Source organism: Centropristis striata, chromosome 10, assembly GCF_030273125.1.
Source record: "Centropristis striata isolate RG_2023a ecotype Rhode Island chromosome 10, C.striata_1.0, whole genome shotgun sequence".
Lineage (NCBI taxonomy): Eukaryota > Metazoa > Chordata > Actinopteri > Perciformes > Serranidae > Centropristis > Centropristis striata.
Window position 1 is genome coordinate 34,757,652 of NC_081526.1, and position 14,779 is coordinate 34,772,430.

Genomic DNA, 14,779 nt, shown 5'->3' on the forward strand with positions numbered 1-14,779 from the left:
CACAACATGCAAACGTACACTACAGATGTATTTTATATATATATATATATATATATATACACACGCACATATATATATATACATATATATACATACATACATACATACATATATATACACATATATATACATACATACATATATATATATATATATATATATATATATATACAGACACACATATATATATATATATATATATATATATATATATACACACACACACACACATACATATACATATATAAAATAAATACATTTGTAGTGTACATTTCTATGTTATTGTAATAAATCCCTGTGATGTAACACATACCGCATTAACCGGAGAACAGCCACAGTAAGGGCAGAGAGTTTTATGACCTAATGGAGGGACTTGATTATGTTATTATGTATAATTAAACCATTAGGAACACAGAGATTATCCTTCTTTGGAAAGTTATCACCTTAACAGATGCAACACCTTTGTCCAATGTGCTGTAGAAACACTGTTTATATGTGAATCTCTAATCTCTGAATACGGCAGATTCAATACAAGATTAAGGATTTCTCCAGTACAAGGTGTCTTTGCAATCATCAGGATAACAATGTAGAGTTAAGCAACAGCCAAAGAGCCGGCTTCCTTTCTTATGAGGGGATCTCTTCTTGTATTGGTTTGACAGGATGTTCAGTACAGAAAATAATAACTGTAGAAGAAAATCTGACCCATAAAAACAAGGAAAACACAACAAATATGCCACGTTGCTGATCTCTGGACTGCAGAGTAAAGGGCAAGCTGCATGAATCCGGTTTAAAAGGTAAAAGAGATAAGGTGCAGCCAGAGACACAGTGACCGAATCACTGCATGACGCACAAACACAAACACAAACACAGCTGCAACAAACCATCATGACTGTTTTAAATCAGTGTTTTGTAATCCAACAAGCTACAATCCAGACATTCAATCTTATCAGGACATTTATCTCAACAGGGTATTTATTGAACATGCCCTCTTTTTATATCTGAAAATTTTAATTCATGCATCCAAAATCAATAAACACTGATATGCACGCTCAGTCAATATTGACATGCATATTGTAGCAAAGATAAAGCCTTACACAAACAAGCTTGAATGAAACTTGCTCATGCTTAAAACTGCAAAAAAAAAAATACAGTGTGACGCATTAAAAAAAAAAGGCATCTCACAATTACAAATTTAGGATTCATGATTTTTTTTTTAACCCTTAATAGGGCACTCATTGAAATACTTGCAAATTCCAAATTTCAACCCTAGAGAATATTGGAGGATATTACATATTGCCAGAATGTGTAAAAAAAAACATACGGAATAATATTTTGAGAAAAAAGTTTACGAGATTAAAGTGGCAAATCTACGAGAAAAAAATGCATATATTTATGAGATTTAAAGTGGTGAATCTGCGAGAAAAAAGTTGATTTTTTACCATTTTTTTCTCGTAAATCTGCAACTTTTTTCGCACAGATTTGCCACTTTAAATCTCTTAAATCTGCAACTTTTTTTCTTGTAGATTTGCCACTTTAATCTAGTAAATTTGCAGCTTTTTTCTCGAAATATTACATGAAATTACCAAATATAGTTCTTTGCCTGATAAAGGGTTAAACTTTACTTTAACTTAATATACTCTTAATTTCGTTGTAAATACTTATTCTGTCCGGCAGAAATATAAAGGCATATTCCAAATCACAATAATATTATAGTCAGTAATCCTTTTCTTCTTTCCTTTGAACTCTATCAGTACTTTATCTGCTGTTCTGATGAATTACACCCATTCACCAGAATTTTTTACGATTGTAATTAACCTAAACGTATAAAGGTTTACAACTCTGGCTTTGTGATGAAGCCCTGTGATAAAAGCTGATAAGAGACTCCAGATTGGTGGTTAGTAGGGCAGGGTGATAAAAAAAAATGATCATGATATATTTTTTCATATCGTCAGATTTCTAAATTTTTTATATTGTTTTTAACTGCCAGTTTCAAGCATCTGTACTGAAAACTAAATAAACTAGAGATTAGTTCAATATTTTATCAACATACGAAGTAAATCGCAAAGCAAATTAAATAAGATGATCATAGAAAAATATAAAAACTGTTTTCTGTAAGTTTTCATATGTCCCACGCTCTTAAACGCACCATTGAATGCACCATACCTGTGTGTGAATTGCCGTGCTGTGAATATTAGTTTTCTCTCAATACAGCGGTGGATAGATTGTAATTTGCTCTTTCCCAACATTCACCTGTTCTTCTCTGGTTTATTGCTCCAAATCATGGATGACATCTATTTATCTGCCCTCAGCTCCAAGTTTAGCTCCACATTCTGTCTTTCTGTTTACTTCTCCGGCAACTTACAAACAGTAGTGGAGCAGGAAAAGGTCAACTCTGGCCCCGTTTACACGAGGACGCTTGCGGGTAAAAACGACAAAATATTTTATCGGAAGTGCCTTTCATTTAGACGGTGACGACGTTTTTGGGTCTTAAAAAAGCAAAAATCTGAAACCACCTTCCAAAGTGGAAAAGTTGAATCCGCTCCACCGTAGCGTGTCGTCTACACTGACAAGACACAAAACTCTGATCTGATCTGCTCACGTCACGTATGTGTTTACGTCACATACATGCTCCAGTACAGGAAATAAACAAACGTGGATTATTTCCATGCGTGGGACCTTCAAGCTGCTCTGGCAGCTCTAATAAACTTACAGGAGTCTCTCCACCAAATGTACAGGATATGTAGAGATAGTATTACTGAACAGAGAAGGATCTGGAATTACCTCCATCACATTTTGGATGCACCGATTGGTCGGAGGCGAGCCAGACGGCTGTGAACGAGACCTGGGAGATCTAGTGGATGGTGGAGAACTTTGTGGAAGGAGTAGCTGATGAAAATACGTAGTGTGAAAACTTCCACATGCCCAAAGATGCTCTTATCGCTTTAAGTGATGCCGCCTGGCTGCATACAATTGAATTCCACACACTTTTGCGCCACCGTAGGCAGCAGATTTCCTCCCGAAAACGCTCGTCTAAACGCGAAATAAAAAGTGAAGACGTGACACCACTTTTGCGTCTTCTGTTCAGACCGTCATCATGTAAACGTAGCCTCTGATTGGCTGTTGTCACATATTTCAGACGTGTTTGATTAGTAAATATTCTCACAGCTGATCACCGTAATGCACCTGAAATTTATCGAGATCACTAATCGCCCCGGCCTAATAGTTAGTGAGCTCTGTTGAACCTAAAGTCTGAGTTTTCTGTGCCATCTTCTGGTACCAGTCATCTCTGTCTGGTGTTGAGGAAACCCTGTCTGTCCATCTCAAAACATAAACATCATTGAAACAGAACAGACACTGTCACTGAGCTTACCATCCAGCCGTAGATTTCAGAGGAGCTTCTGACTTTGGGGAGGATTTCCATCGGGACATCAAAGTACCTAGAAGGTGCAGAACAGCAACCAGTCATGACGATGCAGGTTTATAATGAACCTGACAGAACAGCTGTTTGATTTGAGTGGATGCAGTATAGGTGCATCTCAATAAATTAGACATCATAGAACAGTTTATTTATGTCAATAATTCAATTCAAAAAGTGGAAATAACACATTATATGGATCCATTACACACAGAATGAAACATTTCATGTCGTCATTTATTTAATTTCTTCTAATTATAATGATTATGGCTTACATTTAATGAAGACTTAAAATTCAGTGTCTCAAAAAATTTGAACATTACAAAAGACCAACTTTAAAAAGTATGTTTAATATGGAAATGTTGGCCTCTGAAAAGTATGTCATCTATATACGCTCAATACTTGCTTGGGGCTATTTGACTTGAACTACTGGAAATTGACTTTTCCATCATATTCTAATGTATTCAGATGCACCTGTATATCCAAAAGACATATTTTTAGGTTAGCCTAACAGCTTCTGAAATCTTCATCATCGTTGGACACTAAATTTCCATTGATGAATGATTTGAATAGTTTTCTCTTCTGTGTTTATAACTTAAAAACAGGTGAAATAAATGGGTTAAAAAAAGTGAAAAATCTGTAAAACAGGTGGGAAAAAGTGTTCTAAGCTGCTTCTAATGTATTGAGATGCACCTGTAAGTTCTGTATTTGGACAGTGGTTTGAAGTGGATTTGTTGATAATTTGTTCATACGGTGATCTATGGGTGACCATAGCATCACCATCAACTGAAAGCAGAGAGTATTTAAAGTCCGGGTAAAGCCAAATCAAGGATTTGTATGAAAACATATTTAGCCCCTTTCATAGTGCCGTTTCATGCCGGGACATTTACGGCTCTGCAACGTCTCACCTCCACTATGAACGCACCTGATTAGGATGCCGGGATCAACTGATCCACCAATTTTCCACCTCAAGAGGAAGTCACAGAGGCGGAAACAACTGCTTACTGTAAACAAACCGGCATCGCTAACTGTGCACAGAGTGTCTGGTGCTTGTTGTAAACAAACAGAGATTGTTAACTGAACACATGCTGCTGCAGCACATACACACTGTACTGCTACAGAGATAACCGTTAGCCTGTTAGCACTGTGCTACTGTGCAGCACTGCTGCACAGTAGCACAGTGCACTGCTGCTGTTTCACGTCACTATCGTCTCCTCCACCTTGTTCCATGACGCTGAACTGCACTATGAAAGAGCACGAATATCACTTCACCTTCACAGGATCACTATGAACGCCCTAAGGCGAAAAGCCGGCACAGATCTTTCCGGCAATAAAGCTATAAAACTATGAAAGGGCCTAACATCTGAAAACATGTAAAAAGACTTAAAACTATACAGTCATGGGGAAAAATATTTGACCACCCTTGTTTTCTTCAATTTCTTGATCATTTTAATGCCTGGTACAGTTTAATAACACACTTTTCTGTTAAGTGGAAACCTCAGATCACATATATACTTTTGCTTTACCCGGACTTTAAAAGTACCTTGTGGGCTTTTCTTGCCAACACACACAGTTATGTTTACATGCAGTATTTCCGAGGGACTCTCATCAGCTCATCATGTGTGTGTTTGTTTACCTGCATAGTTCAGGATCCCACTCCATGCTGTTGATGTTGAAGAGCATGGTCCGACTAGCGTTAGAGACGTCTGTGCAGTGGACCCCTCCGCTCTTCCCCCCGGTCAGGCACTAAGGCAGAACAACACTAGACTAAGTATTCACCAGATGTTGTAAATAGAAAAACAGTGTAGATTCAGTGAACATGGAAACTTAAATCATAAGTTTAATTCATTTATAGTGCCTCATTTGGCTCACAAAGGGTGAACTAAATAGACTTCCTGAAGTGCAGCTAGAATGATAATTGGACAGTACTTGCATTGTGCTTTCCTAGTAAAGAAATACAAATTAGGGGTGCACCGATTGCAATTTTCTGGCCGATCACCGATTTTTAAAAAGCCTGACCTGCCGATTGCAATTTTGGCCGATACCGATTTTTTTATAACTCTGAACTTACTGAACCTTCAATGTTTGAATCTTATTTTATTGAAAACAATAACACAGCAGTATTTTTCTTTAACAAATAAAGGAAATCACAACGCCTGAGGTAGTTCATAAAATACTGAACTTAAAATAAACAGCAACAATTTACAGGACATACTAACAAATATAAGATCGGTTTGACGTAAAAGAATCGGCCGATCGCCGATCCCGCAAAATTAAGGAAATCGGCACCCCTAATACAAATAGAAAAAAGAATGACATTTTGTACTTGAATGGGTGATGTGTGAAGTGCAGTTATTGCTGTAGGCTATTTTATATTTTTTTGTCCTTGAAATGTTTTTTTTTCTTTATTGTTTTACTATTTATTCTGTTTGTTTTGAGACGTGTCTATGGTGAAACCAAAGAGGAATTTCCACTCAGTGGATAATAAAGTTTTCGTATTCGTATTCGTATTCGTATTTGTATTTGTATTCGTAGTCTTAGTAACCAGTCAAAGCTCTTTTCTTTACACTGCAGACCAGCATTCCCCCATTCACTCACTCACACCTGCTCATCTCAGTACACAGTTGTAGTCTTTGAGCTGTTCTTACCCAGATGATCCAGGAGTCCACCGTGCCAAACATGGCGCGCTCGCTCAGCACCGCCTGCCGCACCTCGTCCACGTTGTCCAGCAGCCAGCGCAGCTTCACTGCACTGAAGTAGGTGCTGATGGGAAGGCCTGTCTTGTGCTGGAGAGAGAACAGCAGAGATACTGATGAGAGCATTTGTCTGGTTAAAACTCAACTCAACTTTATTTGTAAAACACTTTAAAACAACCACAGCCGCAACAAAGTGCTGTACATAAACAAACAGAACAAAAGACAATAAAATAAATAAAACAGGAAATAAACACTAAAATAAATAGATTCATTGCTTTTTAAAATACAATTTAAAAAACAATAAATAAAAGCAAACCATAAAACACTAAAAACAAGAGCAGAGTCTCATGCGTGGTTAAAAGCCAAGGAATTAAAATAGGTTTTAAGATGACTTTTAAAAATGGACAGTGAGGAGGCTTGTCTGATGTGCAAAGGTTAAAAAAAGAAGCGCAAGTGCATTTTACTTATAAATGTACAAAATTTTCCTTGGGTTAGGGTTAGGATTGGGGGCATCTTGTTGGAAACACTGGGCCACAAATATCAAAGGGTCTCCTTAATTTGATTAAATATTTCCACTGTTTTTGCCAGCCTTTCTTTACAGTATAACTTATTCCAAATATGTACTAATATAACATGTATTTAGTACATATTATGAACTAAATGGTCCCCACCCCAACACTAACACTCACATGCATACACACACACAGATTCATGAACACGCATACATGCACCACCCCTTATTTTCTCATTAGTCTATTTTAATATATCTTAGTATTTTTTTATTTTTTGTGTCGTTAGTTTGTTTTTTATTCCTTTTCTTGGAGATCCTCATTTGGTGAATACCAGTTTGCCTTGTATATATGTTTGTCTGTTTACCCTTTGTTTTGTTATTTACTTTGCGAATATATACCTTGAAAAAAAAGGGGGAAAAAATGCAAGGTACAATATTGTAAAGAAAACGAAATGACTGATTATATTTGTGAAAGTAAGAAGCCTTGCAATAAAGTATTAAAAAAAAAATATATATATATATATATATCAAAGGGTAAACAAAGGGTAAACCACACACACTGTGGGCTTTTCTAAAGTTAATTATTACTAAGTAACGACCAGAATCAAAGTATTTTAACTATCCATACATAGGGTTCTATTCCTGCTAATCCTAATCATATTTCTGGAGTTTGCGAACGCTGAAAGCTAAAAAACAAATCAAGGTTTTCTTGTCCAAGTCTCTCACCTTGAGGTGGTTCTTGTTTCGGCCCGGAGCTTTGTTGATGAGATTCTCCACTGTGGACTGTGTGCGCAGGTCCAGCCAGACTAAAGACGAAGCAGAGGAGGAATGGCTTACACACGGGGAACCTCAAATATCTAGATTGCACCAAAATCTCACACATTTTATAATGTTTTTATACAGAAAAGGATCAAAAGAAAGACTATCAAATTCAGATCACAGTGCCATACAAAACAAAAAAACAGAAACATTTCTACAGACATTGTTTTATCCTCCAATATTCTCTAGGGTTGAAATTTGGAATTTGCAAGTATTTCAATGAGTGCCCTATTAAGGGTTAAAGTGGTGAATCTGGGAGAAAAAAGTTGCTTTTTTCCACTTTTTTCTTGTAAATCTGCGACTTTTTTCGCACAGATTTGCCACTTTAAATCTCTTAAATCTGCGACTTTTTTTCTTGTAGATTTGCCACTTTAATCTAGTAAATTTGCAACTTTTTTCTTGAAATATTACCTGAAGTTACCAAATATAGTTCTTTGCCTGATAAAGGGTTAAGGCCAACGTCATTTCAGCCTGACAGCAACAATACGGAGACACTGAGAGTGAAAACAACACACATATTGCACCGATTGTCAATGGGATTGTCTTAAATTTCCCACAAACAGAAACATGTGGTATCAAAGCTTGTACAATGCCTCATTCACGGCTCTTGAAGAGTTGCCGGGCACAGCAACAGGTTGACCACCCACCCCCGACACATCCCTCACATTCCACAGGCTTTCTGCACTAAGGGGGAAGAATGAAAGCTCCTTTCTGCTTGGAATAGCAGCACACAGGCCTTGAATGGGCGGGGGCTGCACATGCTCAACTCCCACACTGATTACCACATGGGACACTACAATCTGATGCAATCCAGTCATGCTGCTGAACACTTTCCCAGATGACATCATCTTCTCATCTGCTCCGTTAAAGAAGTCACAGATATTGTTTAACCCTCAGGGCAGGTTGAGAGCATTTTATGTGCTAAGCCAGGGGTAGGAACCTGAGGAACCCTGTGGCTGTGACAATTAATTTACATTTTAACATTTCAGTCAACTAAAATATGCATTATAGCTAACAAAAGTCTACAGCCCAGGACCTTAACCTCTAAATTTTGCCAACTTTAAACCTAGTTTTGAGTTTTCTATAACTAGGATAGCTTTCAATTCCACATTTGCACCTGCTGCATTATAACAAAAACACACAATAATTGCTCATTATGACCAATTAGTAATGTTGGTAGGCTAATTTGGACATAGTAGGCCATTTCTTCTTAATTGCAAGGCCCAAAATAAGGTTTGTGGCTCTTCTGTAGTAAAGGTTGCTGAACCCTGCGCTAAGCAGAACAAGTGTGAGTACTTGAACCTGCAAAAAAATAATAATGCAACAAAATCAGTGTTGCTGCTAATCATTGACAAGTTCCAGGCTGCAATCATTTTTTTTAAAAACTTTTCATGTAGTATATTGGGATTCATTTTTATTTTGTGTTTTTTCCCATCTAAAAACATGGTGGTGTTATGACAAAAACATGGCATTTAATGGGTGAAAATATTTAAACATCAATTAGTGTTTGATATCAATTATTAGGACAGATGTAGGTGAAGTAGAATATAATAATATATACTATTTTTATAGCTTGCTTTTTAGGAGCACATTTTATGTGTGAGTATTTGACACTGCACAAAAAAAAATGCAACAATATATGATAGATGAGTACTGGAGAAGCAAAGCAGCAAGACACACACACACACACACACACACACACACACACACACACACACACGTCATCTGGTATAACTGATCTGATTGGCTAAGAGCTACCTACAGACGCTTATGATAGACATTCGTAGCGCCCAATAAACGGCTCCGGAGGATCGTAAACCACGGCTCCTTTTTTTAATTTTAAAAATGTTGTATGTATGTGTATGCAGCTATGTTTGCCTGCTTTTCATTGTGCAACTAGTGTGGCAAGTGTCGATGTGTTTTGTATGTTCTTATTGAAAACTAATAAAAACATTGTTCAAAAAAGAACATGTGGCAGTGATACTTGTGCATTCAGATGTATAAAACCCACCGATGGCGTTGTAGAGCGGCTCGCCGGTCTCTTTGTCCCACACCACAGTCGTCTCTCTCTGATTGGTCACCCCCACCGCTGACAAAACAACAACATAAATGTCAATTAAACTCACATTTCCACCCATTCCTCTCTGCTAGGTGTGGTTAACACTCTTTTATGCAGATACAAGTTAGGTCAGTAGTGTATCAGCACATAAACACGGTCTCACCTTTTATGTTGGAGAGGTCGATGTTAAGCTGGCAGAGTTTCTCACATGTCCTCTCCATGCATTCATAGACAGACTGCATGATCTCTTTGGGGTCCTCCTCCACCCAGCTGATTGAAACACAAATAAAGGCATGTAAACACACGCACGTACGCAATATCACAGAAAAGTTTATTTATGTCAGTAATTCAATTCAAAAAGTGGAAATAACACGTTATTTAGATCCATTACACACAGAATGAAACATTTCATGTCTTAATTTATTTAATTTCTTCTAATTCTAATGATTATGGCTTACATTTAATGAAGACCTAAAATTCAGTTTCTCAAAAATGTGAATATTACAAAATTCCAATTTTAAAAAGTATGTTTAATATGGCAATGTTGGCCTCTGAAAAGTATGTCCATCTATATGACTCAATACTTGGTTGGGGCTATTTGACTTGAAATACTGGAAATGGACTTTTCATCATATTCTCACTGTCTCATTTTAAATCTCTTCTTAAAACCCACCTCTTTTCGTTGGCTTTTAACACCACGTAGAGTGTTGATTTTATGATTTTATGATTTTTATTTTATTTTTATTTTATTTTATTTTATTTATTTATTCATTTATTTTATTTATTTATTTTTATTTGTATACATGCATATTTTATTTGTGCGGGCAGTACATTTTACATTTTATTTTATTTATTTTTATCCCATTTTTAACTTATTTTATCTTATTGCATTTTACTGTTCTATTGTTTACTACATCTCTTGTGTTATCTATTTATTGTTTATGCAGCACTTTGGAAACCTTGTGTTTGCTAAAATTGTGCTATATAAATAAAGTGGATTGGATTGGATATTCTAATTTATTGAGATGCACCTGTAAATCACCTTCTTTTTTGCAACATGTCACATGAGACCTGTAGAACAAAGTGATTTTTATGAAATATCAATACAGTAAACACAGATTTGGGTTATTTTTCTTGATAAAAGCATTAGGCATGCAACAGTCATTCATAAAAAATCTGTTTTGCAGTTCCTTGGTAAATTGTGTAATTTGGGCTTTTAAATGCATATGCATTGCAAACACTGTGTCAGTGTCACAAGGTTCAAAGGGTTGAGTCAACAGCTGCTTCTTCGGCTGACGTAACCTTGCAACATGATCTAAACCGGCAACTGGAGTTCCAGGAGGTGTGCATTGAGACAAGAATATCCAGGATTTACATGAAGCTATTCTTTCTGTTGATCAGAAATTTGTCACATTGTAAGATTCAGAATTTACAAGCAATTCTTCTTACTTACACAGCCTACAGTTTCTGAAACTGGACTCCAAAAGGCTGTACCAAACATATTTATGGCCTCTGGTACTTTAAACCAGATTATAAAAAGGAGAAAACAGTAAGATCTGAATATGTATCAGCAGGCCTACCTTTGTCCTACAATAAAATGAGAGCTGGACCTTGGAATCAATTGTTACAAACATCAAATAAAGTAAGAGATTAAACTGAAATATGGTTAAATTGTAACCTTGGTAACCCAGTTAACATTCAAAGGAAAAAGGAAGGTTCAGTGATTATAAAGTGCAGTATGTATGTCTGATCCTGCTGTCTGTAGCTTCTCAAGTTGATTTGGCTGCTTGATGCTTTTCTACGAACATAACTCAAAATTTCACATTGACTACTAATATAAATGGTCATATTATGCTTCCAATTAATTGAGTGGTATAAGTGGTGTAAGATTAGAGTCTAACTTCTTATTTTTCACACTGTATATCGTTTTAACCGTGTATTTTAGCCGTGGGTTTACTAGAGTCAACAAAAGGACGCTAGCACTCGTGGATTAGCCGCATGCTACCTGTATCCCAAATTGGACATGTCCATCTCCTCGCTGTAAAACAATAAAACAACGGGGGCTGCTGAGTTTTTTGGGGGAAATTGAATGTTTCTGGGTAAGCCAAAATATTATCAACCATTGTTGTCAACGCACCCAAACCGTGCTTCTGTCCTTCACAATAAAATACAGTACAGTAAAAATACAGATGCACTTTTAAGATTGATGCCTGAGTGTCGCCCAAGCGTTCTTACTGCTTTCTCTCATCAGAGTTACTTTCGTATTGTAATTAAACATGTAAATCTCCATGTACATGAGAGAAATTTCACATGTAGATTGCTAAATATGTATTAATCAATTATACCTACACTGGTGGTGGCGATCTTATTCAAAATGACCGTGAAAACACCGGAAAGTGCAGCATTGAAGATGTGTCCGATCTGGGATACAGTCTCTCTCTACAGAACAGTAAAGTCACATTTTTGGGGCTGTTGGACTGTAGCTCAGACAAAACTAGACATTTGACAATGTCACCTTGGATTGTGGGAAATAGTGACTATTTAAATGATTAATTCATTGCAGCCATGGTATGAAGTTCAGAACTTACCCCTCCTTAGGGAAACTCTGGTTTATCTCTACTTGGTGGTGGCTCATCAATTCAGCTGTTTTTGCATTGAACACCTGTGGACAAATGGAGTTCATAAGAGAAATAATAGATACAGGGCAGGGGTGTGCTTGCAGAAAATGGTAAAGAGGTTATCTTGGTTAAACCCACAGGACTGGAACAGTGAGGTGATACAGTACATCAAGCCAAGACAAGACAGAGAGCGAGATAATTACCATAATTATGGGGTGGATTTCATACTTAAAATTAGGGATAGGTCGTTGGAAGAAACCTGCCAACTGGATTATCTAGAATGTTATATATATATATATATATATATATATAAAGCCATATAGTTCTATGCAAAAGCCTAACGAACGCTTTTATTTTGAAAGAACGAAAAGAGACTTGATCATGTCGTTCGTAAAACTAAGTAAATTGAGATTAAACTTGTTTCACAGTAATCTCATATTTAAATGTGTTTTGTGTTTAAATAAGTTTTGGATCAAATTAAACAGTAATTCATGCTAGCAAGGTTTGATACAGTAAGATAGTTTTGCTCAAATTAATCTCTTGTATTTCTGTGTGTTTTACAATTGTTATTGCAACTTTCAGTTTGCAAACTGAAGCTTTATCCAACTTAATTCTCATCTCATTGGCTTATTGACATACGGCCACAGAACTGAACGCTCGGCGTGTTTCAGTTCAGTGATACTGATACAGTCAGAGAGAAAATTAAAATTAAAGAAAACACAAATCGATTAAAAATTCCACATGATCGACCAAATTCTTTACGACCATTAGCCGATCATCGATTAATTATTCCCATCCCTACTAGAAACGTACATACATGAACACCACTCCAACAAAAAATGGAAAGATTTAACATGAGGCAGCATAGTTGTAGCCTACAGTTAGACCGGAGTCAGCATTTCTTCTAATTAGGTTAAAGGATAAAGCTGCTGTGAGCCCAGCAGCAGTACAGGCCTACAGCTCAGCCGCAGACAACACATGTTATGAGAATTCAACTCAGCAATATACCACATGAGGAAAAATGGGATGCACCACCCTCAAAGAGCACGTGATATGAGATTTTTAAAAAGTCGAAATTATGAGATTAAAAAGTCATTATTATATAATAAAAAGTCATAATTATGAGATTTTAAAAAATCGAAATTATGAGATAAAAGTCATTATTATGAAATAAAAAGTCATAATTATGAGATAAAAACTCGAAATTATGAGATAAAAAGTCATTATTATGAAATAAAAAAAGTCATAACAAGATTTTAAAAAACGAAATTATGAGATAAAAAGTCATTATTATGAAATAGAAAAAGTCATAATTATGAGATTGGAAAAAGTCGAAATTATGAGGTAAAAAGTCATTATTATGAAATTTTAAAAAATCATAATTGAGATTTAAAAAAATCAAAATTATGAGATAAAAAGTCATTATGAAATATAAAAAATCATAATTGAGATTAAAAAAGTCGAAATTATGAGATAAAGAGTCATTATTATGAAATAAAAAAGTCATAATTATGATATTAAAAAAAGTCAAAATTATGAGATAAAAAGTAATTATTATGAAATGTAAAAAGTCATAATTATGAGATTTAAAAAAATCAAAATTATGAGATATAAAGTCATTATTATGAAATAAAAAGTCATAATTATGAGATTAAAAAGGCGAAATCATGAGATATAAAGTCATTATTATGAAATAAAAAGTCATAATTATGAGATTAAAAAAATCGAAATTATGAGATAAAGTCATTATTATGAAATATAAAAAAAATCATAATTGAGATAAAAAAGTCGAAATTATGAGATAAAGTCATTATTATGAAATAAAAAAGTCATAATTATGAGATTAAAAAACTCAAAATTATTAGATAAAAAGTCATTATGAAATATAAAAAGTCATAGTTATGAGATTTTTAAAAAATCGAAATTATGAGATAAAAAGTCATTATTATGAAATAAAAAAGTCATAATTATGAGATTAAAAAAAGTCGAAATTATGAGATAAACGACAGATGTTATGGGAATTCTCAACTCAGCAATATACCACACTAGGAAAAATGGGAAGCATCGCCCTCGAAGAACACGAGACACACAAGCAGTTTCCAACCACATTGTAACTTGAAACTTTTTCCACTATGATCCTCTCAGCTGCAGAGAGACCGGAGAGACACTCAGACTCAAGCCGGCAACCAGCTGAACCCTTTGACAGCCAGAGGAGAGAGGTAACATTCAGATGAAGCCAAGCAGTTGGACAGCAAACAGGAACATCCTCACCTCAGAACAAGACGTCAGACCACATGACTTGGCCGGTGAAAGTGGGACCTCTGACGTTACCACAGATATCAAGGTCAGCCCGAGTTATTCCAGGTCTGGTTCGTATATCGTACAATACAAACGGCTTTATTTTTTTACCCAAACTCCTAACCAACCCCACTACTCGTGCCTTAACCTGACCAACACAACTACTAGCCATACTAGAAAAATAAACTGGCATACAAATTGGCGGCTGTGGCTGAGTTGGTAGATCGATCGCCCACTGATCAGAAGATCGGTAGTTCGATCCCCGACCATGGCAGCCTACATGTCGAACTATCCTTCAGCAAGATACTGAACCCCAAATTGCTCCTGATGCTGCGTTCATCGGTGTGTGAATGAATTCCCAAT

The 14,779-nt window shown here is 35.9% G+C and overlaps 1 protein-coding gene across 2 annotated transcripts in view; it reads right to left on the bottom strand.

Annotated features, from left to right (window-relative positions):
- Positions 1-14,779, bottom strand: part of LOC131978751 (glycerol kinase-like) — a 30,874-nt gene that overhangs the window by 11,568 nt on the left and 4,527 nt on the right. For both annotated transcript variants that reach the window (XM_059342503.1, XM_059342504.1), the window contains exons 2-8: positions 12,089-12,162; positions 9,664-9,770; positions 9,453-9,530; positions 7,349-7,428; positions 6,064-6,201; positions 5,052-5,161; positions 3,371-3,437 (exon numbers count right to left, since the gene is read on the bottom strand). In XM_059342503.1, coding sequence (XP_059198486.1) covers positions 3,371-3,437; positions 5,052-5,161; positions 6,064-6,201; positions 7,349-7,428; positions 9,453-9,530; positions 9,664-9,770; positions 12,089-12,162 — 654 coding nt within the window. The remainder of the gene's footprint in view (positions 1-3,370; positions 3,438-5,051; positions 5,162-6,063; positions 6,202-7,348; positions 7,429-9,452; positions 9,531-9,663; positions 9,771-12,088; positions 12,163-14,779) is intronic.